Source organism: Cygnus olor, chromosome 1 (assembly GCF_009769625.2).
Source record: "Cygnus olor isolate bCygOlo1 chromosome 1, bCygOlo1.pri.v2, whole genome shotgun sequence".
NCBI lineage: Eukaryota > Metazoa > Chordata > Aves > Anseriformes > Anatidae > Cygnus > Cygnus olor.
In genome coordinates, this window is record NC_049169.1 from 192,154,403 (window position 1) to 192,178,508 (window position 24,106).

The 24,106-nt window shown below is 38.8% G+C and overlaps 2 protein-coding genes across 8 annotated transcripts in view; one reads left to right on the top strand and one right to left on the bottom strand.

Moving 5' to 3' along the window:
- The window catches only part of ATM (ATM serine/threonine kinase), a 76,827-nt gene extending 76,614 nt beyond the window's left edge, over positions 1-213 (bottom strand). For 2 of the 4 annotated variants that reach the window (XM_040544094.1, XM_040544097.1), the window contains exon 1: positions 54-213. The gene's annotated coding sequence lies outside the window, so the exon portion shown is untranslated. The remainder of the gene's footprint in view (positions 1-53) is intronic. The other 2 variants (XM_040544096.1, XM_040544099.1) reach the window with 2 other exon arrangements.
- Positions 60-24,093, top strand: LOC121063558 (protein NPAT). Of its 4 annotated transcripts, none has more exons than XM_040544100.1 (18): positions 60-327; positions 3,187-3,305; positions 4,918-4,978; positions 6,182-6,254; positions 6,729-6,769; positions 7,884-8,114; positions 8,613-8,697; positions 9,845-9,977; positions 10,567-10,658; positions 10,742-10,829; positions 12,950-13,046; positions 13,411-13,536; positions 14,347-16,035; positions 17,836-17,951; positions 18,041-18,149; positions 19,213-19,270; positions 20,784-21,936; positions 22,801-24,093. In XM_040544100.1, exons 1-18 carry the CDS (start codon positions 138-140, stop codon positions 22,876-22,878), a joined length of 4,539 nt encoding a protein of 1,512 aa, XP_040400034.1. In that variant the 5' UTR covers positions 60-137; the 3' UTR covers positions 22,879-24,093. The 4 variants fall into 4 exon arrangements, with proteins under 4 accessions (XP_040400034.1, XP_040400035.1, XP_040400036.1 ...); XM_040544101.1 differs by having other exon boundaries at positions 8,616-8,697; XM_040544102.1 differs by lacking the exons at positions 60-327; positions 3,187-3,305 and adding an exon at positions 3,697-3,804.
- The last annotated feature ends 13 nt before the right edge of the window (positions 24,094-24,106 follow it).

A 24,106-nucleotide genomic window follows, 5' to 3' on the forward strand; every position in this document is an offset into this window, starting at 1 on the left:
CCTCAGAGCCCCGCCGCCCCCCGGCGCGGGGCCGGCAGCCGCTGGGCGCCCACCTCCGGCGGGCGACGGGCAACAGCCGCGGAGCGGATCCGAAGCGAAACCGGAGCGAACCGGGAGCGGGGCGGAGCTGGAAGCGGATGCAGGCGGGCAGCGGGTTCCGGCGGAAAGGGCCGGGCGCGGCGCTGGGGCCGGAGGAGTTTCCGCGCCTTCCCCTCCTCCGAGCCGCGCTGACCCCCCCCCTTGGGGACCCGAGCCTTCCTCCTCCTCCTCCTCCTCCTCCTCCTCGGGCCATGCTGCTGCCGTCCGACGTGGCCCGGCTGGTGCTGGGTGAGTGCAGGAGGGCGGAGGGAGGGGGCAGCCGTGCCGCGCTGTCACCCCCCCCCCCTCCCGGCCCCTCGGAGCCCCCCGGGGCCGGGGGCATCGGCGGGGGGCTCGGGGGGACCGCGTGGCCCGGGCGGGTCCTCCCTGGGCTGAGGAGGATGCGGTGGTTCCCGGCGTGTCCCTGCGGCAGGTGCCCGGTGGGGGAGGTTTGATAAATAGGGACGGCGTGACACAGGAGATGAGGTGGCGGTTCAGGTGGTTTTATTTTCCCCTCCCTGGTTCTGGTCAGTGGTAAGGCTGCAGTCAGTCCGGTTTTGCTTGGAAAGCCTAACAGTAAGCGTGCCAGGACATGGGCGATTTTTAAATGGCCTTGTGGCTTGGCGTGTCTGGGTAATGCCAAAGTGGGAGCAAACAGGCAGAAATCCAAAAATAAGAGCCCTGCAGTATGAGGTAGGTAAGCTGTAAGCAGCTGTTGGCACGGATCTCTAAGATTTCCTGGTGTCTGTGTTGTCACGTCTTGTATCCAGTTGTCCAGCATTTTTCCAACCCAAAGCCATTAAGGCTGAATCTTTTCTGCAGTGTTCCTGCAGCTCAGTTTATTTTAAATACTGCCTGATGTGTTGAGAACTGAGGTTAGTCAGAGATGCATTGTGGTGGTGAACTCACAGGATTTTTAGAAGCTCCATGCATTGTGAAAAAAGAATTCAAATTAGCCAAGGAAGATTTGTCAATGAGCTTTCCTATAAAAAGTTGCTTGAGTTACAGGTGTCTGGGCAAAAACCTTATCTCACAGGCTTAACAGAAACTTGCAGACATACACAGTAGAAAATCTTGGCAATGCCACGTCCTAGGGATGGTCCATCCCATCCCGCGTCTGTTGTGCCATGGTGCGTGCATCGTGCCCAGAAAGCTTCTGAGCAACCAAAGTTGTAGAACAGGATGTTCCCTGTTGTTATTTCTGTCCTCTAACAGGGATTCCTCGTCCATGAGGCATCCCTGGGTTGTGAGCAGACAAACAGGCTTCCAGTGCAGTTCTTCCATCTTAGATGTTTTTTTCTCTAGCTAAGACTTTCTGTTGCTGTGAAGGTTGGTGAACATTGGGTTAGGAAACAAAACTAAAATAATAAGATGAGATCACCCAGAGAAAAATGCATAAGAAAATTTATTTTTTTTCTAATTAATGTGAGAGTGAATTAATACTATGGGTTAGACGTGTGCTTGTGTTTCTTAAGATAGAACAAAATATTGACTCATTCCTAGTTCAGAAGGTACTCAACCTTTTGTGCCTTTGATTTGGTTTTGGCAGTGTTGAAGATTGTATGATGTTATGGAATTGTAAAACACGTAAGCATTTAAGCTCAGTTGCCCAGAAAAATTTGATACAGACATTTTTTAAAGTTTGGAAGGCCTTATTTTGCAGAACCTTGGTGTATGCAGCTGTCATCCCTTACATAGTGTAGTAGCAGTAGGTTTGAGAAAGAAAAATTGAAACTTTTTATGTAATCGTCCAGTGGAGTTTGATTGTAAGAACAGCCTTACCAGCACAGATCAAAGCTCCTTCTGACCTAATACCTTGTCCTCAATTCTGGCCAACAGTGGAAGGTTTAGTGGGTATGAACGAGGCTGGCAGATAATTTTATTTCCCCAAAACATGCTTACAGCTTTTAGCAAGTATGAGAGTTTTCTAGCAAAATGTGTTTGAAAAATGAAATTGGACAGCCTTTCCATTTCTGCAGGTCCAAACACCATTTTTTGCCAGGTAGGCCAGCTCACACATCGTGATTAAACTCATGGTGGTTATTCCCAAACTGCGTTTAAAGTTTGCTTATTTGTTGGAGACCCAGACAAGAACTTTGTGTCTCAAGTGGGATGTTTTTTTCCTTCTGTACTTGGATCTTCCGAAAGATATTGTGTCTTCATGCAGACTGCAGGCAGCACTTTTCTGTAGGCATTCTTGAACTGAGGCAGACCATTTGGGGGTTCTACATAAATACATGTGCTAACGTACACATATTTTACATTGTATAACGAGATCCATATTTTAACATCTCTTTCAAACATTTCATGTTCAGTTCTGCTACAGACAAGAAAGAAAAGACATTTTCTTTGTGGGTCTTTGTTCTAGAATCCTTCATTCAAATTGATCTATTTTTATCTTTTAGTGCGTAGAGTATGTGAAGATTAAAGCAGACTCAAAAAGCTTGATTGAAATAGAACATAGTTGCTGAGGATTGCAATTTTGGAAAAGTAAATTTTTTCAGTATACTTCCTGTTAACATAACTATTGAGTCTTGGGGTGTATACTGTTCAAATGACAGCTAGTGCATCTATTCAAAGTGGAAATTACTGTAATTGAGGAGTAAAAGCCTTTTTTTTTTTTGGTTAATTTTCATATAATGCAATTATTTAAAAAAAATCAAATACAACGGTAACAACTGCACATTTTACCTGTTTTGAAACAGGAAGGTGGGTGCAGAGTTATTGTTATATAGCAGTGCATTTTATTAATAAAGTACTGTATAATTCCTTTTAATTATGAAACTGGGGTGCTCAATCCAATGAATATTTAGTTTGCAAGCCTCTTAATCCAAGAATCCAAAGTTGTTGATAGTGCCCCCTTTTCAGGCTTGAATATTTGTAAATACAGTGTATCAGTAATGGTTTTTGCTCTTTCTGTTTTTAACTGATAGAGTGTTTTGTGAGGTATATGCTCTTTTAAACTAACTCTACTTTACTTGTCCAACATACAGATCTTTACCAAATTATTTCAGCACTTTACACAACTGGTTATTTTAATGCTTTGATACCTACTGAACAGAGGTAATGAATGAAATAGAACATTTTTTTTAATCTGATTTGTTGCAGGGTATTTACAACAGGAAAAACTTCTAGCTACCTGCCGTGAATTTATTTTAGAAAGCTCGGATTTGAAAGAATATGCGGAGCACTGTACAGAGGATGGGTTTATTCCAGCCTGCTTGCTGGTGAGTTTTTATTTGCAGAGCAGCAATTTAAATTATCCTGCATCTGTGGAAAAGAATATTGACATTTTTCAATGTGACAATTGCTTCTCAAATGCCATTTAAAATAATGAGCTTGATCATTTGTTCTATTTTTTGGCATCCCCTGGTATCAGCAGTTACTTGGTTTCTACTTTTTAAATGTAAAATATGCAAATTGTGTTTGGCATTTTACATTGGCTCTGCTTTGCACCTTTGAGGATTGATTGATGTAAGGGTGTTGTGAGGGTTTTACTGATTTCAGGACTGCTCTTGTTATTTATTGAAGATTGCTTTCTTATCCTAGATACAGCAGCCAGTAATGTGCCACTTCATGTAAATACTAATTTAAGTAAGGTACCTCAGTTTTACCTGAGGCCGCCAAATTTTGATGACAAATGTTTTGTTTCAGGTTCCTCTTTGCTCAGTATCATCTGCTTTGTCCCAGGTGAAATGTGGAACTTTGGGGAGGAACCTAAATACAGTGGGTAGCTATATATGTAGATCTGTGCATTTAGCTACGGGGTGACTAGGTACTTTGTATTTTTAATGTATATAAAATGAGATTTTTAATATAGCATGCAAATTGTGGGTTTTGCATATCAACTTTAATGGTTGTATGGGCATCATTTTCCTGTTTTCCACTTCATTTTAATAATATACCAGTTATTTTGTGGTCTGGTATTTTATCCACAATATTAAAAATGTGTGGAATATTTTTTCTGATGTTTGAGGTCTTGATGTGTCTGTTCAAAACAGACTGTTGAACCTGTTTCATTTACAAATGTTTGGTCAACTGTACTGTGGTGGGATGGAATTGAGAACAAACCCGTGGCCAGCAAGAATTAGGAAAGAAAACAGTGGTAAATAGAAAGAGATTGTGCAGGTGTTTTTGTTTGTTTGTTTATTATTATTATTCTTTTTGTCAGTGGAAAGATTCTTCTTGTTTTTCGTAGGAAAGTGGTAATACGGTAGTGTCTAAGAAAAAAGTTTCACTGGAGCTCAAAATACTTGTAGTAAAGGGCTTTGTTTTTTCATGCACTGTAGAATTCCCTCTAGCAAACAAGACAAGAAGGTACAGCAAATGACAGTGATAACGTGGAAAGCTTAATTCTCTTCATTTCACTTAAAGTAACAGAATAAGTAAATACAATACGAAAGTTAATTCTGTGTGACTGTTAAGAATTTTACTTTAGGCAGAAGTTCTTTTCACGTTTGCATCGTAATGCGAATTGTGTTCAAGCGTGGTACCTACTTATTAATCTGTCAGAGCTGTTCTTCGTCATCTGCTTGTGTCTTTATTCCGTAATAACAAGGATGACCTGAGGGTATGCAGGTCTGACTGCTATACCTTTGTTGTGCAATAAGATCATCCACTGCAAATTTTGTGTTTGTAATGGCATTTTGTTCCATAGATTGCTCTCTGCCTAGGTTAGGACAACTCAGTACCAGCTGAGAGTACAGTTCTTGTGTTGAGGGTCAGCATGGTATAGTCTTCTGAAGAACTGCCTGAATATAATGTGATGCAGCAGTTGAAGTAAAAGTTCAAGTTGAAGTATAAGTGAAGATTCTAAGATCTGTATTATTTTTTTTCCAGTCCCTGTGTGGAAAAAACTTGACAACTATTCTGAATGAATATGTAGCCATGAAAACAAAAGGTAAGTCTTCAGAGTGAGATTCTTTTAAAATTCTTTGTGTTTATCTGTTGTGAACTTCCTTGAGGAAAAGGGTAATATCTCCACCTAGATTTGGACTTAGAGCAACCCCCATCTATGCTCAAAGTTCAAGGTTTCCCCGTTATGCAGACTACCAATTAGAATGATGGCATCGTGTGAGCAAATTATCTTTCTTTGGAGTTTCCAGCCTAAGTATTGTCGCTTCAAATTTGAATAAAGCACAGAAATATAATAAAGTGTGCAGAATATGGAAGCTTATGTTTGTAAAGTTGAACGGTTTATTTTGACATAAATAATGAGGAAGAATCCTATGGTGTGAAATGTTTCTCGTTTTGTTTGTAAAACTGACTAAAATAAATTCATAGTAACTTTTTTTTATATATGAGTAGTAGAGAGAGAGTTAGAACTTCTATTCAATTTTTTACAATGTTTATTGAGCTTCTGTTTGTTGCTTAATCTTAAAATTTTTGATACGTGTTGTGTGATCAGATTTTAGTAGTGCTTAGATTCAAGACTAATTTAAGAAATAGCATGTTTGGATTACTTTTGAATGTGTTTTTCCTTTCAAACTATGTTTAATAGAAATGGCAATTAAGACAAACACACTTTCTTCGCAATAATTTGTACTTGGCACCGTGAAAAACACTTAAATGAATGTGCTTACTTCCATACATTTATACTTTAACGTTATTCATGTCAGAAGTACCAAGTGTTTTTATTTGTTTGGGTGACATCTTAAAAGAAACGTTTACTTTTAAAGGGCCATGTGCTAGGTTACAATTTTCAAAATCACATAAGTGAATTGGGAATATAAATCGTATTTTCAGAATTGAGTTAGAAAGTTAGGTTAGCATGTGTTTGCCCAGGTACCAAAACCACATGCAGATTCCATTGGGAATTACCATTTTGAAAGACTTTCGACAGTTTCATTTAGGCTTCTAAAACTGAGAAGTACATCCATGAATGTATGATGATGTCAAATAAAATTTTAAAATTAGGAGAGCTCTCTAATTACCAGAATATTGAGAAGGTGAGCAGATATCTAAAGCTAGATGATGCCTGAATCACACCGTAATTATTATTTTGACCGTGATTTTACTTTTTCTGAGCGTGTTACCTGTTTTAGACACTTAAATTTTTTTTTTGGTTGTTTTTGTTTGTTTTTGTTTTTATCTTTTGCTTTAGAAACAACAAATGAAGTTCCAGCAATGATGTCATCTCTGTGGAAAAAACTAGATTACACACTTTCTCAGATCAGGTAATAAAATTTTGAAACCAAAAAAAGTAAAATGTACCATAAGATTGAGGCCCTATGTTGATCAACTCTCCTTATTGTGTGAGAATGGTTTTGATATCTCTTGCCTCTGAAAGATGGTGAAAGAGATAGGAGGTATGTGAGAGTTGATAATTGCGTATACGTTTCAAGATAGCAGATAAGGAGGGCATTATTACGGTTTTATATGTGGCCTTCCTGTCATAAAGCAATATACTATGAGTCATATAGAATCCGATACCGTTGTGGTTACTTGGTCAAAAACACATCAGTAAGCTTCATTTGAAGAATTTGTGACCATTGTTTAAAATAATAAAAATAAAAACCAGTAGATTGAAGCTCTCTGAAGAAATGCTTGACTGGGACCAGACTGACTTTAACTGTATGATACCATCACAACATGTAGTTGAGTGTTTTCATTGTGCTCCTTTTATTTATATCGCCTATTTTATTTTATAGGAGCATGCAGAATTCCACAGGATTTTCTGCTAATCAAAGGAGTAAGTAACTGAACCAATTGCACGGGACCAGTAGGCTTTATGTTCAAATGATCTGTGTTGGTGAAAAATGAGGGAATGCTGCAGCAATCAATAACTCATCCTTACCCTTAAAATATTGCCCAATCTCTAATGCAGTGGTTTTTCAACATGTGTCTGCTATTGCCAGTACAGTCTATGGATTACTGTGATGGTCAGGAAAGGGAAATAAGAAAAAACGAGCCTTTTGCAAGGGGCTTAAATTCTCTATATAGCATTCTTTTCTCTGCTGAAAACTTTTTAGAAATTTACACAGTTAAAAAGTCTGAAAACTGCTGCTTCAGTACTGCAGCTGTTGATTTAAATTGTGGTTCACAGAGGAACTGAAAATGTAACCATAACACCTGATGATTCAGTTTCAATTCTGTAGAAGGTGAATATAAAAATGAATGGCAATTTTAAAAGTTATGTTATATGTATACAAATATACACCTAAATAAAATACAAATATAGTGTTCTTTGTAACAAAAAAGTAAAGATACTTGCTCTATCTAGAATTGTTTCTTTCAATACAAAAACTGCCAAATGAACAGGTAAAAGGGCAAAGTTATTTAACTTGAAAATATGTTTTCTCTCTGTAGGACTGCTGAGTAACCTGTATGGGGAAAGAGAATGTGAAATATAGGTAGTGATTGTTCTTGGATCTGAGATTCACTGGGTTGGGCAGCAAGCTGTTGTTTAAATTTGTGAGATTTGGTGTGGTAAATGCAAACTTGTATTGGCTTAGCTATTTCAGTTAAGATCAGGTAAGTGAGTTGTATATTACGTAGTAAAATGTCATTTTGGTATGATTTATTCTTGTTAATATTTAGTCAGTGACACAGAAATTGTAACCATGCTTGTATAAGTTGTCTGTGCTTCTTGAATTATTTTGTCTCAAACCTGTAACACAGAAGACAAAGGCAGGTGTTGCTTACTTATTAAGTTTCATAAACTAGTTGTTGAAGCATAGAAAAGTTCCAATGGAGCGTCTGTAATTAGGTCTAAAATTACTGTATGCAAGGACTAATTATTGGAATTCCACAACCTTTTTAAGATCATTTACCATATATTTTCATCTTCTCTTTACTTTCTCCAGCACGTACTAGAAGTGGAATTGTAGAAATGAAAAGACAGAGAATGCTTCAGCAATCGGCTCCTCCAAATTCAGGATTATTATCTGTAGCCCATCAGTCAGCGCCACAGAATTCCTCTTCTGTTGTATCTCCTCAAGTTATTCACAGGCCAGCAATAAATCAGAATATATCACAGACAAGACTGAATACGTTGTTTGTACACCAGTCACAAACCCAAGAAAACAAAATCAACAGTAAGTTGCACTCTTTTTTTTTCCTCTGAAATGTGTTTGGTTTTTTTTCTGTGAAAAATCTGTGGATATTGGTGAATTTTTTCTAGAACTGGGGCTAATCGTCTTCCACTGAAAAAGTTTTAGAAAATTCCTGCTTTGTTCCCAAGCTCTCCAGAATAGTTCAGCAGATTAAAATAAAAGGAGTGCCCAAAAGAGAAATGGCTTTTGCATCCTTGCTTACTGATGCAGGTTCAGAGATCAGAAGTGCATCGAGCTGTCATTATTGTATTATGAGTAATCAGCCTCCCCCGAAACACTTGTTTTAGCAGAGAGGATGTGATTCTTCTCAGGATGTGTTTAAAAGTAGTGCTTCTCATTTTCATGATAATACCAAATCATTTTCGATGAACTCCCAGGAGTTCCCTGGAACATAATATATTATATGTAGATTTCTATAGTGCCCTAAGAATGTCACTGGAAGAAATACTGGCATCATGATTGTTCTCTTCCTTTATAAAGCAGGAGATTTCATACACATTCAAGTTCCAGCAACACAGGAACGAAAGCTCCATTCAAATTTGCTTTCTCCAGGAAGACGGAAAAGGTAAGCAGTCCTTCTGGATGATTTAGAGGTTAGGCAGCATCGTAATCCTTAGTGTAATTTTTTCCAGGTGGTGAATTCTTTCAGATTTAAGACCCACTGACAGTGGCCAGTGTCTGGTGTTTCACCAAGGAAAGTCAAGTCTAAGAAGTTAATGTTAGACTGGTGGGAGGCTGCCTGTGCTTCTTGCGTATAGCTGATCTTTACATTGGTTGTTTCCGAGATAGACGAATAAACACGAAGCCTGAGACTTAGTACCCGCTCCAAAATATCCTTACCAATTATGAAAATTCTAAATATTGATGTAAATGTGCATTTGGTCTGTATTTAACTTAGAAAAACTATTGGCTTCAAAAAAATCAGCAAAATTTTTCGTAATCATGTTAAAAGTGGTGTGAAAGACTGTTCTTACACTGTTTGTGCATCTTTTTTTTACTCTTTGATTCCAGTGTCGTTTGTAACGAAGGAAGAAATGTGTTTAGCCTTTTGTTCCTTTTGTTGTCTTTATCCTTGACTAAATCCCACTCTTATCAGGATTATCAGTTGCTTATCAGTTTTCCAGATCCTTACTCATTGTTATGTTTCTGTATCCTCTCGATTCCTGTTCAGATTTTTTATATGTAAGTGATTCATTGCTGCTGCTGATTGATGGTTTCAAAATAGGCTACACTGTGGTCCCATATAAAAAACATCACGTTTCATATTTGCCATCTAAATGCTTATGCAGCCTAACATTTGGTTGCTTTTTTGACAACAGCTGTACCTGGAGAGGTCATCACTTTCAGTGGTGACGCCAAAATACTTCTCTGAAGTGTCAGTAAGTTAGAACTTGTGCCACCAGTTAAAGTAGTGTGTACTGGAGGGAAAAAATACTGACCAGGGGGCATGAAATGTAATTTGCCATTGTGCTGTTTATCCATAATTTTTGTATGTTTCCTTGTAACTTCTATGTATTCAGACACAATATATATGTACAACGTGATGAAGCAAGTATAGGGCTTTACTGTATTTCCAATATGTAGTTAATTGTACGTTGATTAAAATCTTTGATTTGCTAATGAGGAAGAGAGATACTTGATTTAGTGACTGTTAGCTCTGTTGTTTGCTATATTCTCACAAAACATGTCATAAATGTCCTGGAATGTTTCAGTGAATCTCAGAAGAGGAAAAGTATCACAGCCTCTGGGCCTCTTCCAGCAAGTAGGAGTTCTCAAGACCCTGATGAAGTAATAATAGAAAAAGAAAGTGAGCCACTTGAAGAATTTATAGATGGTAACTTCCCAGTGAGTATATGCTTATGGAAGGTATTTACATTTAAGAACTAATTTCAGAAAGGAGAACTAGTCTTTTATGTGTTGTTTATCGTTGGTTTTATAGCAGTTAACTTTAGAAGCTAAATTTATCATTTTATATTTGAACCAGCTCTATGTACTGAGCTAGTGAGTGTGGCATGGCTAGGTAGAGGCTTTTTTCCTTGACTTACTGGCTTTGCTAAGACACCTCTAAGTTGTCAGAATACAGTAATTTTTTAGCAAATGAAAACCTGAAAGCACAATCAGACTTCCTGTACTTGAGGAGAGCAGAAGAAGAGGAATGTTTTGTGATGCTTCTCACAGAGATGTCATGCAGTCATAGATCGGCTGTCCTGGTGGACAGTAAAGATGCAACAGGCAGAGGTAAGTCAGTTCCTTCAGAAAGAGGAGGAATTCATACTAGCAACACAAGAAATGGTTAAAATAGTTTGTTATCCCTGTCTGCTGCTTCAAAGAGTGTTCTGTGTGTTAAGTTGATTGATTTTACAAATAAGTTGGAAATTCAATTTCTGGTGATAATAAAAGTAAAACCTGACAGCTTTAAAACTCTGCTTTCCAGCAACTGGTTATTGAAAATGCCAGAGAAAAGATCCTGAGCAACAAGTCTCTTCAGGAGAAGCTCGCTGAGAACATCAACAAAATCCTGAGCAGGTAATAAAAGGGACCTGTAAACTTCATATGTACGCTTATTTGATTTATTTTTGAGTTCTGAACTAACAACTGATGTGTTCCAGTGATGGCAATGTCACTCAGGCACCCAAACAGACAGACAGTGGCCCAGCAGAACAAGAGACATCAATTGATGAAATCCTTGGACTTCAGGTAGGTGTGGAGTGCCCTATTTACATTATTTGAAGACCAGACATATGAGAATGATCAGTTACAGGGACTATGCTGAACTTCAGTCTACTGTCCAATAGCTGAGCTTGCCATCCTCTCCTCCCTCCCACTCTGTGAAACAGCTAAGCCCATCTAAAGGATAAATTCTGCCCGAGGGGCAATCCCACAACTTCCCTTGCCTTAGCATTAACTCTTACCTAGTTGTATGGTGGTGGGCTGGTTTGAGGAGCTGAACTGACAGGCTACTAGTATTTAGCTGGAATTCATTTCAAGCCGGTTTAGCACCGTGAATTAGTTCCCAGGGCCTTTACCAGGGTAGCAGAAGCAAGCAACGGGGTCAAAAGCCTAGGGAGTGGGACCACTTCTGGCAGTTGTTGAGTTTACCCTCAGACTGGTCACGCAGTCACCAGCTGCGTGCTTGTCACTGAATCTTTGGTACCACTCATTTCAGGAGCTTCTCACTAAGGATTTGATCAATAGCCTTATAAAAAAAAAAAAAGTACTCTAGCTAAAAGAGTAAGGAATATAAAACTATCTTTCAGTCTCCTAACATGTTTAGTCTGATCTGATTTTTCTCATTTGCTGTAAGATAAATTTGATCATCCAGTATAAAAACTGATGCTGTGTTTGGAGCCTAAATAAGGTTGCTTTGTCTTCAAACCTGTGTTTCCTCCAAAAGCAAGAAAATACTAGTTTCTGCTTCTATGAACTGAACTTTCAATGTTCCCCCTTCATTCTTCTACAACCCTTGTGTTGGCAATCAGAGTTATAAAGGACTCCTAATGAGGGAAATCAGAATCTTCACAGCCCTCATAAAAAGAGTAGGAGAGTTCAGGCCAGTTGTATGTTTATGAAGTAGAGGTGTCTGGTTTTTAATTGTTATTCTTTTGTCATTTGGTGATTTTTCAGATCAATTTTTGTCAAAATTCAGAGCTGAAAGGCTGTATTCCATTTTTCTGAGTGGAATAAAATCAAAACACATTCTTGGTTTAGAGTAGCTGAGACAAAATAAGTAGATCACATGGGGTGTCCTGGTTATCATAGTCAATTATAAATTCCAGTAATTCAACTGTCATGTAAAACAGAGAAATCTTGAAAAGGTAATTTAGAAAGATTCTAGTCCTAGTTGTGAGATACGTATCTCAAGCTCAGTACGTGTGGAAAAAAATCTATTAAAAATAGCTGCTAAAGTTAAGTACAGCCTAGAATAGCTTGAATTTCTGTTGATTACATCAGAAATGGCATTGTTACTAGGCTGATCTTTCCCCTTTTTCCATTGGAAATTTAGGGTTAATAACATTCTCAGTAGCAGGGGAGAGTAGCAGGTCTACTTCTCACCGTTCAGGTGCAAAAGTGTGTCCAAGTCTTTAAAGAAGCAGCATGTAGTATTTTCTGGATCTTTTTCATCAACCCTTATAACCACCATAGTAAGGGTTATAGAGTGCTTAGAAAATCTGGAAGTAAGGAGAAACTTTGTATTTGAACATTTGAATGTGTACTGGCTGCCCCACTCATTTTCTTCTTGGGCTGCTACCAAAGAAGTTGACCTGGAACAGGAACAGTAGATCAGTGTCCTGCGTCACCATGCCTCCCAACTGCTTGCCACAGAAAAGTAGCTGGAGGTTATATTGTAGAGCATGTAATGGGTAAATGAAATAAAACTTCCTTTTGCTTAGTGTTGTCTTGTAGATGTATGCAAAAACAAGAAATCAAGGTTAATTTGGGGATTTTTTTTGCCTGTGGTTGGCTAGTGCAGGCTCAGTGTTCGCAGGATCCATGTAAGCTTCCAGTGTAGCCTAAGATTTAGTCTTTCTTAACAAACGCTGGTCATCACGTGGAGAATATTCCAATATGCATGTGTAGGGTGTAACGTATGACAAAGATGCTTGGATTTTGGGGTGCTTTATTCCTTCAATCACTAACGTGTTTTTTTTTTTTACAGGTGTGAAATTTGTGACTAACATTTCCTGCATTTGTCTTCATGTTTCTGCACTGAGCAGGAATAATGGAACTGAAAACAATTTGAAAATAATTTTTGTCTGTTTTTCTTTATGTTACAGAAGTAATTGTCTAACAGTTCTCTCTGTCTTGTCTTTTCTCAGGGTGAAATTCATATGTCAGAAGAGGCTATACAGGACATTCTGGAACAGACAGAATCAGATCCAGCTTTTCAGGCACTCTTTGACTTGTTTGATTATGGTAGGGTATATTATTCTCAATAGTACAGTTTCATGTAGCTGAAATTCTGGTTTTGTGCTGGCTTAGCGAGTGTGTTATGCCTGTTAACTTGGACTCTTCTGGTATAAAGGATGATAGTCCATATTTGTTTTTCTATTCTACTGTAAATTTTTTCTATTTGTTTTATCAAGGATATCCTCACATAAAATAGAAGGAAGTTTCTATGCTATTGCTGGATTTGTAATGAATTCAGAAAAATGTTTTTCTTTGAGTTTAGGATGGCATTTCTTGAATTTGAAATCTATACGCTTCATTTAAAATGCAATAATTACATGTGTGTAAAATGACATACCTAATCATTCTTCATGCTTTATTTTTAAAATAGGGAAGAACAAGGTAAACAAGAATTTACCTGCTGGTATTTCTGGTCAGAGTGGGGTAGAAAATACAATCCTGGTGGATGAGGATAACCTGGAAACACTTCAAAGTTCTTTAGGAACAGAAGAAACTAGTAAGTATAGATCTTTCTGTTCTTGTTGTTGTTTTTCCCCTCTAAAATCTCTTTTAGTCTGTTAATTTTTCATTGTGAGAGTATTTTCAGACAATCTGATTGTACATTTCAAAATCTTTATATTTTCAGTGGTAATGTTTAAATTGTATGGACATACACATGTACCCGGTCTGTTAGAAAGTTTCAGGCTATGAAATTTAACAGCAGACCATCAGTGTACTTACAGGTGGTTAAGCTCCTAAATGAAATCAGAATATCTGTAAAACTGTTTTCTCATTCAGAACAGAGACGTTTTGCAATTTTCAGTGTGGAGCACATAAATACAAAGATAATGTTTTTCATCTAACCATACAACTACTTTCTCTCTATTCTGAAATCTGTTGGTTAATTAATCCCCCAAATAGTCTTACTCTGGACAAAAGGTATGTTCAGTCTGTCTACCCCATTCTTAACAATAGTCAGTAGCAGGTATTTAGAGAAAGTATATGAGAAATAGAGCCAAAAAGGTTTTTATTTTGAGATGTTCTTTGAGCTTCTGCAAATCTGATTTAATGACTTGAGCCATTTGCTTATGATGTATATGCGTATTATTTATGCTCAGAATGAATTATCAGGTTGTCCAATCTGTGTAATCTAACTGTATATTTTCATATATTTTCCACTTAGCTCAGAAGTCAGGTTGAGTAGCATTATACCTACTTAGTTTTGTGTGACGCAGCTTTCCATTGAAGTGATTAATCAATTCTAAAACCCTGTAAAAGGGTCATCTGTTGTAATAACTACAGGACCAATGTAGTCTCTGTTTTTCAGGTGATAATTCTAGAGAAGCACTAGCCTGTAAAGGTTTTCAGCTAGCAGAAGCATCATGTGCATTGAAGAACACCATTAGTGATGATGATACAGCGAAGAAAAACGCAACCAGCGAACAACTGCATGGAAATTGTAGACCAAGGAAGCAGACTGATGTGCTTAAAACTGTTACCCCTGAACATATTGGCGAGCTTGAAATTGCTTTTGACTCTGTGCCTGTTTTGACTGAACCTAACAAGAGGCAGATTCCTGACAGTGAGTGTAACGAACACTGTGGAGATTCTTTTGATAAAAAAGAGTCATCTGCACTAGTTTCTGAAAGTGAAAAATCTATGGGAATTGGAAAAGGCACACTAAGTCATAGTGCACAAAGTAGTCCTAATTTGGAATATGTTCATTCTGGTAGTCCACAGATTTCTTTGATTTCACTGGAAGAAGGTTCTACAGCCAGTGAAAACAGAATACAATCTGGAAGTAAATGTTGCTTATCACCAGATACATCAATATCTGAAAAAACACTTAGTAAAAGCTCTTCTGATGGAAGCCCCGGTCACAGTGTAGTGCTGAGAAAAAATAATGCACCAATTTCTGGCCTGTCAGCAGATGCAGGAAAAGAACAGCCTGTAACAAACGATACAGCTCCACTACCTAGTATTTTACAGAACTCAAGCCACCATGCTAATCAGCAGGAGCGGAGTGTGCAGTCGGACTGTGCTGCAAGATCTGCAGTGAAAATTCCAGATCTTGCCAAAACAGAGTTGCAGCTTGAAGTTGTTGATACTTCTAACAAACCATATTCGAGTGATCAGCATACGCTCGATAATCCTAAGAAGGATTTTAACCTCCCTTCAGGACCATCAAACTCAGAGGGAGCACAAGTGGAAATGCAGGAACCTTCATCTTCTACAAAAGTAGATGCTGATAATATATATTTCTCCCCTGGTGATGAGGCGTGTACAGAAATTTCTGTAGTATCCACTGAAAATAATCTTACTACATCCGAAATATGCCACTCTCCTCTGCCAGAAACGGCTTCCTCAACAGATGAGTCGGGTACTGAAGCCAAAAGTGTAAGTGGTGTGTCTTCCAGTAGTCAAGCAATGGATGTTGATCCTTCTAATATAATGTCCCTGAAGATCATCATCAGTGATGACCCGTTTATTTCTTCAGACACAGAGTTGAATAATGCTGTTTCCAGCATCACAGGAGAAAACTTGCCAACCATCATACTGTCTTCCCCAGCCAAATCCCCAACGAAAACTACAGGCCTGTCCAAATGTCTGACTTCAGAGGACCCAGAAAAAGGTGTGGATTCAGCTTTGGCGGAGCAGAATCTTCTCGTGCTTAGACCTAAAGATCCTGTGGCCACCTCCGTTAACACTCAGAATGAAGACTGCAGTGTTTTTTCAGTTGCAGGTACAAATAATCTTTCCAAGGAAGGGGGATTTATACAGTTGATGCCAGCAACCAGCACAGCTTTTGGCAATTCAAACAACCTTTATATTGCCACGTGCGTGACTGATCCAGCTACCTTGGGCACAGCTGTAACACCATCAAATGTCGTTGTATTGCCTGGCAATTCCATGCCTCTTGCTGCGCAAGCTCCAGCAGTACAGCAGTTACGGACTCCTCCCAGATCCAGCAGCACCTTTGCAGCAAACCAGACCGTCTCCCCAAACTTCCCACAAGGTAAGTTCATTAGTAAAAACAACTGAAAATGTGTTCCGTATGTAGCGTTTTCGTTCTCTTTTTTGTAAGGGCATTAGAAGTAAACTGAATTTTTAAAGACTGCTCTATCTGCCCTTTGAATCTAGTATTTTGTGAGTATGTTAATTGCTACTAAAAATGAAATAAAAATAAGGCAGAATCATTAACTATGCTGCTTTGATAAAAATAGCCTCACATTTCAGAAGCTTAAATCATGTAATTTTAGCAGTGGTAAATTTAGGAAGGATAGCTTGGCTTGCACTAGAAAAGATGCTGTTGTTTCAGCTGACTTTGCCTTAACCTGTTAAATAAAGCAGGCCTTTTGTTTGTTTTAATAAGATTCTTGCTGTAAGTAGAATGTTAGGGACATCCATATTTACCTTAGATAACTGGCTAGATGAAGATAGTCCTTCCAAAATTACTTCCTTGTTTTATACTATTTCATTTTTCCAAAGGCCTAATTTACACTGGAAGTGCATTTAGACAAATAAATGTAAATAAAAGTATAAATAAATAACAAAATAGATAATAAAATAATTATAATAACTATATTACATAATGTAATATATAAATTATATAGTGTATATAAGTAGATAATATTATGAATATAAATAATATAAATAATATAAATAAAAGTATAACATTATTTCTTTCCATAATCTGTTTTTTTTTCTTGGTGCAGGCGTTTTTATTACTACAGTACTTAACGTTTTTAAAGTGTTTTTAAAAATGTTAAACTAACCAGAAGCCAGTTATAATCAACACATTCAGATTATTTTTTTTTCCAAAACTAGAAACTTGTCCCAGTTATTTCTGTGCGTAGTCATTTCTTGTGGTCAGAGATCGGTTCAACAGTGTGTGCAGGATCTTAAGATTGCTGGCATTTTGTATCGTTAGGGTTTCTTAATGCAGCTGTTACCTTTAGTTGGTTTTTGTTTGTTTGCTTGTGTGTGTGTTTGTTTGTTTGTTTTTCCCATAGGGAGAGAAATAAAAATTTGTTTGTTCTTCTGCTTTTTACTTTTTTTCTTTTTCCTGGTTATGCTGATGAAGAATTCTGTGGAATAAATTTTTCTTTCACTTTTTGATAATTTTGTAATTCCCATACATCTGTCAGCGGGAAACACAACTTATCAGCAGAACTGATTTAAAAGAACTATTTCAATCGTGACTTAAATATTTAAATAGGAACTTGAGGTTAAATAGCCCAAATAAGTCTTGTTGGGTTTTATTAATTGGTCTCAAGCCGACTAATTAACCACAGTCTTCATGCACTACATGTTGTAAATGCGCTACATGCCTCTTACCAGGCAGAATATACATTACATACATACGTGCAGACAAAGTTAGCCTTCCCCAGCTTATGTGCGCTCATACGGGAAAGGTGTTGTGGGTACGATGGAAGGGAAAAAAAAATGCTGCTAACAACTTGTGAGCGTGCTAATTGTATGCAACAGGATGCAAATAATAGTTTCCTTTTGCTAAGCAGCAAAACGAACTCTTTGATGTTAGTTTTCCTGCTTTTTATAAATTATTTTAATTCAAAATTCAAGCCTTAACATAGATATGTTATACTTCAAGCTTAATTTTGAACCATTTCTTATAAAGAAAAGCAGAGTTTAATTGAAGAATTCAGTTGAAACTAGAAATAACTCACGCATAGCCTGTTTTCTACTAGTATCATATACGAAGGATCATGAAGTTTTTCTAAAAAGACTTTGCTTTCTTTTCACCTGCACAAATATTTCTGTTTCTGTACAGTGTTAATACTTTGATATTTTTTAGGTTCTGCCATTATAATTGCGTCACCAGTGCAGCCTGTTTTGCAAGGCATGGTGGGAATGATACCTCTCTCGGTGGTAGGACAAAATGGAAATGCTTTCTCAGCCCCTGCCCGCCAGGTACTGTGTCATAAATAAATCTTTGTCTCTTCAAAATTAAAGCTGAAGCCTTTTGGTAAATCGTAATGGAATATTTTGATTCTTCTAAGGTTCTGCATATGCCTGTCGCTAATCCGGTGTGCAACAGAAGCATCCCCAAACTTCCTATCCCTCCCAAATCACAGAAGATTCCCGGAGCAAGAAACAAGACTAATACAGGTACTCACCTTGCGTTCTTGAGAAGGGCAGAAGAAAAGTGAAGGCTCCAAAGACGTGTCAGTTCTGAGCGATTACATTTTTGTAAATGCCAACACTTCTCTGCCCAAGGACTGCTGGGATGGCTTTGAGAGAGGCGCATACCTGTGAGCAGTAATTATACGTGCTGCATTTACAAAGAACTCCCAGCATATTTATTAGATTGTTCCAGATATGGGATCAAGCCTATTTTGGAAACTGAATGTTTAAAGACTCTAATGCAGTTTAAGAATAATAGTTTTCTTTATATTTCTGATTGTTTTTCATCTCCTGGGTTGTAAGTACAGCCTACTGCTGCCATCAGCACCAAGCCATGGAGAAATACAGACTTCATTAGAAGAGCAGCAATTTTAACCATTTATTAAGAAAAAATTTTAATAGATATGTCGCGTATCTATTACCAAACAAATGCATTCTGCTGCCTGTTTTCTCTTTCTCGTTTCAGGTGTACACTTCTGCGTATTCGTTTCATTGAAACATTGCTTCCTTAAATAGCAAATTTAAACAACACTAGAGTTAGTTATTTCTTAGTATTAGGAAGTGGTAAAGAAAAATATTTTAAAATACAAAATAAATTGAGTTATAAGGACACCCTGTGTATTAGCTCATCTACCTCTTGTTAAAAAGAATGGGCTTAGGGATAAAAATTAAAACAGAATGAAGTCACAAATTAAGCAAAAACCTAGGATGGCATAGTGAGTCTGCATTCAGGTTCGCTGATGGATAACTGAGAGTTCCTGTAGTTACTTCCCTTCTGCTTGGAAATCCTGGCTGTGCATTTGTAAGTCCAGTTTCCCTGTTTTTGTCTTGCCAGACCTATCTGCTACCCAAGCACAGACAGCAAGCTTCTCATTTATACTTAGTTGGTGCCCTTTGCTGAGCTAGTTATCTGTAAATTCTAAAATTACGAAAAAGTTGCAGTGTTGTTGCTGTGTTTTTATTGATTCTGTCAGGTGAAATGTAAATTGTACCGCCTGTGAGATGATCTCCAAATATTGTACTTTTACTAATGATTTATTTGTTCCAGGAAAACTGGTAGCAAGTGTATCGGAGACTTTGAACCATACGAGTTCTCGAACACAGCGGTGAGTAGCACTCGTTATTCAAACCTGCTGCTTTTTCCTGCCATGTATTTCTTCGTACAGTATTGGCTAGGAGGGAGGCACCTTTCTGAACAATGGCATAAGCAGTATCCCTTTTATTTTTTTCCTCCTTTCTGTCTGCTAAGAGTATTGATAAATAGCGATGGGTGCTAGTAGTGATGGAGCAGCAGGGTAATGACAGGTCTGTGCTGGAATTCTGCTGTTGCTGGTCCTCTGTCAGTTCTGTACGGTCTTGTGTTTATTTTCTCCTGTCTCACTCGTCAAACAAAAATTGAGTCCAAGGTAGCAGACATTACCTGTTACATAAACTGAAAGATTTCAATGACTAAAACATTTTTTCCCTTTTCTTTTCAGACTAGTGGTACCCATGGTTTTGTAGTAAAGCCTCATTGCCTTTACCACTGCCCAAATCAGTGGAACTTGCTAGGCTGGGCTCTGCACCTGTGTTTCAGCTGTGCAGAGATGAGAAAGAACACTGACACTCTTTGATCACGTATAAAGTGAAAAGTCAAAGGATAGATGGCAAGGAGAACAGCACGCTAACTTTATTCTGATGATTATAATTTAGTTCCTGATCAGTATGGGTGCAAGTCTTCTGTTGGACAAGTGAGAGAGAAAAAAGCAAGGCTTCAGTATTAACTCTCCTTTTTAAATGAATTTAGGAAGCAAAAGGATGTTGGAATGAACAAAAGAATATAGAAGGAGATAAGTTCAGTTTGAATATTAGAGGTGAAACATTTTTTGTTGTGAAAATAGAGCGCACTTGAAAAAAAAAACTACCTTTTCAGAACTCACTTAAAATGTTGGAAAAGTGGAGGAAAACAGGATCAAACAAGTCAATTTATTATTAAAAAAACCAAAACACGCATAGCCAGGCATACATGTGATATGCATGCATGTGAAAATTTGTGCTTTTAGGAAAGCCACAAAAGCGAAAGATTTGATGTAATGTTTGGATAATTCAGCTTCCTGTTAGTTGTAACTGATCTCCAGACATGGTTTGCATAGCAGAGGGAGAAAAATGTTTCTTGCAAAGAAATGTAGTTTCTCACTTCTAATCTGTCCTTTGTCCCATCTCAAATTTCATAGAAATGAATCAAACTACTACCACTCACTCACACCTTCTGTACCCTGCCAGAGGTCCCAAAGTTACCATCCCAATACGGCTTTTCCTCTTGTAAACCCTAATGGCTTATGTTTTCATGGGAGAGAACTATTCACACACCTAAATATAGAGGCCTTTTTTGGGAACGCAGAATAAGCCAGGAAGAGGGCACAAACACAGCAGTGGTATGAGCTGGCAGAGCAGAAGCATCTTTCTTTTGACATGTGGTAAATTTTTCACTCTAATGGGGCTGTTGTCAGGTGGAGACGAAGCCCTATATTTGTATGTTTATTTATAGCATGGGGAGGGCTTTAAACAGATTCTGGGGTCAAAAGCTGAAATGAGTTCATGCAGTAGGAAGAAGTGTGTTGATTTTCATCTCGCTTTCAGGACTGGAAACCCAGACAAGCTTATCCCTGCAGAACTAGGAAGGAAGGTGGAGGAGAACTTGCTTGCTGTATCAGTGGAGAGCACAAGCTCCAATTCAAGACAAGAAAGTCACAGGAGGGTGCTTTGCTTTGATAACGTCCTACCGGCTCCAGGAGGGAACGCCCAGGTTCAGGCTGCTAAAACTTCGTCCCAAAAAGAAAGAAGTGAAAACACCTCGCTTGCTGTTGACTCTGCACCGTCCTCGGCTAAAGCACAGGCAGCAAAGCGAGAGAAGGATAAGACGCTGCCTAGAATTCTGTGTAAGCCAGAAGTTGGTAGCAACAGAAGCGTATCCGCGAAGGATCCGCAGCCCGAGCGGAAGGTGGTAGCTGCGGGGCTTCCGTTAGATCCCTTCCACAAGACCACAGCAAATAAAGAAAACGAATTGCGGAGAGATGCTGATGAAAAGCAGAAGAACCAGGACCCGGCCAAACTCTCAAATGGTCAGCAGAGCGTTAGCCTGTGGAATGAGAAGACGGTCGCTTCGGTGCAGGACCTGAACAAAAAGCAAGGGTCGCTGTCAAACGGGAATAGCAAATCTGCAGCGCCCGCTTCTTTGTCCTCAAAGGAGCCAAAGCGAGAACCAGCTAAAGCTGCCAGCCAGGGCCTCTGCCTGTCAAGTCCGTTCACTAAACAGTGCGTGGAAATGTTGCAGGACATTCAGTGGCACAGCCCTACGAGCAAGACAGTTGAAAACGGAGAGTTGCCAGTGCCCCGTACGCCGTCTGGAGTTGGGGACAGGCACACGGATGATACTACAGACAGCGTGAGGACGCCGACCTGCCGGCGCTTCAACGAGGACAGCGCGACCCCTCGAATAATGGTCCCTCCTGCCACGCCAGACCTGCCTGCCTGCAGCCCAGCGAGCGAAACAGGTAGTGAAAACAGCGTCAGCATGGCTGCTCACACGCTGATGATCCTGTCGCGGGCTGCTATTGCAAGGACTAGTACCGCGACTCCTCTGAAGGACAACACGCAGCAGTTCAGGTCTTTAAGGAGCACGGTCAAGAAGAGGAAACTGGAGGACTTGAGTGAGGGCGAGAGGAATTCCCGTTCTGCAAACAGAAAAGACCTTCAAAGCTCTCCAACACCATCAAAAAAGAAGAAAATAAAGGCAAGTACGGGCACTATCTGATTTAAAATTTTAAGTATGCTAGACATACATATCTATATAATTTATACTGGTTCAGAGGTGCTAGTCCAACTCCCTGACACCCTATTTATGCTTGTCAGTTACTAACTTTTGCCTCAAGCCCGTTCTGAACTAACGGTTTTCTTAAGCTTAATGTACCTTCAGATACACGCAACTAACTCGCATTGCACATATCCATGAAAATCAAATGATTTCTCTAAAAAGATTGAAGTTAGAGTTTAGAAATTCAAAGTTTCTAGATTGAAGTTAGAAATCAGACCAAACTTAGACTAGGCCTTGCTACAATCCAGGCTGTTTTTGCATCCTCACTCACCACCAGGACTACAAACCCACGTGTTGTGTATTCCCAGTCCTTGTAGTACAGAGCCTTGCCTTTGTCTCCGGGATTTGATTGAGTGGTAAATAGCAAAGGCGCAATGAGACAAGAGAAGGTTATGCATGGAAGTAACCAAACAGGAGACGCAGTATAGCGTTGTGGTGGCCATACCTAGCTGTAGCATACTCTTGAGACACTACAAATGAAAAATGTTCACTCACTCATACTGTCTATGTTACAAGAGCCAGAGAAGGCGTGCCCTGTCAGCAGCGTGGGCGGGCTGCTGCTCGAGCTGAGAACTGCGGTTACTCCTGGCCCGCAGTCAGGCACTTGGTACGCCAGGGGCACACAAGTGTTTACACATCTCACCGCCTGGTTTCTGAGTGAGCTTTGCATGGTTATTTCTGCAAAGTACGTGGAAGGATGAGGAAAAAAGAGAGGCTTACAGACTGGTTCAGCGTGCCCAGGTTCTTAGCATTTAACACAGCTCTTCTTTTCCTCTCCTACAGAAAAAGAAGCTACCGAATTCTTTTCCAGCAGGAATGGATGTGGACAAGTTCTTGTTATCTTTGCATTATGATGAATGAAAAAAAGGAAAGGCGAACTGTGACCATATAAAGCTAGGTATTGTTATGCTGAGGATTTGCATGAGAACTTAATTCTAAAGGGTGAGTTGCACTTTCAGTGCACTGAAGTTTCACTTTATAGCAAAATCATGCTCTTTCTGAAGCAGGTTGCTAAGTGTAAATATTGCATTGGTATATGTTTATTTTTGAAAAAGCACTTGCATAATTACAGAGCCATTTAATTTGCAAAGTTGTAAATTTGTATAAATGTAATGTAAGAAAAGTTGTACGTTTCCTGTTACACCGTGTTGTCTGTGTTCTGCTGCATTCTCTGTTCACCCACATGAATTGCTCAGTCGATTTACGAAAAGGTTGTGGATTTGAAGGCGGTGTTTGTAATTCGCTGTTCGAAGACCTGACAGTTAACTTGGCCAATTGCCATTGTCTTGTTGAATCCTACAGTAACTTACTTTTCAGTTAAAACTGGCTTGTACTAAAATTCCGTTCTCTTAGAACTGTCAAACGCAGGTGGTAAGGCTTTGAATGAGTTAACAAAAACACCAGTAGCTAAAGGTAAGGCCAAAAAAAAAAGCCACCCAAAAGCATTTCTAATCTCATGAAGCTTTTCCCAACCAGTCTTTGAGATGAGATTTTTAATTTGTATAGTCCGCATATGTTTAAAGTACTTGTAGGATGTATTTTGAATGCAAAAGCTGTTTTCAAACAAAGTACTTCCAGTATGCATAGTTCAGCTGCAGCAATAGCTGGACAAGGATTTCAAAGTGTTCTATTGCAAACGTAAGTTCTTTCATCCGTCACTTCTGTTGTTAAGAAAGCATTTATTATTATTACTTATGTTTTTAATCAGACACAGTAAAATTTGCATCCTTCTGTTGAACATAGAACTCCTCATAGCTATTATACAAATCGTTCAAATAAAGAGATGCTCAAGCTACATTTTCAGTACTAATTAGCATGGGAGGAAATGGCCACACTAAGCCTTGCTCCAGTACTGCAAAATTTCCTTTACTGGTGTTTCTTCCTTCGTTCTCCAGTTGTTGAGTTCTTAAACAATGCAAGTTCTCTTGTAACAGTTCTGTACAGCAACAGGGCAATGTTTCAGATAGTATACAAGGATTCCTAAGGAACCAGTATTATGCAGTAGATGTTTATATTAAACCCATCCAATAACTGAATACTGCATAGCATTTACAGCTTTAATAAATATTTTTGTTTTAATAAAAAGTGT

Bases quoted from the DNA above. Each gene is read 5' to 3' on its own strand.
- LOC121063558 (XM_040544100.1), top strand. From the start codon at position 138: ATGCAGGCGGGCAGCGGGTTCCGGCGGAAAGGGCCGGGCGCGGCGCTG. The intron at 8,115-8,612 runs GTAAGTTGCACT...TCCTTTATAAAG, and splicing joins CCAAGAAAACAAAATCAACA to CAGGAGATTTCATACACATT. The intron at 10,659-10,741 runs GTAATAAAAGGG...GATGTGTTCCAG, and splicing joins ATCAACAAAATCCTGAGCAG to TGATGGCAATGTCACTCAGG.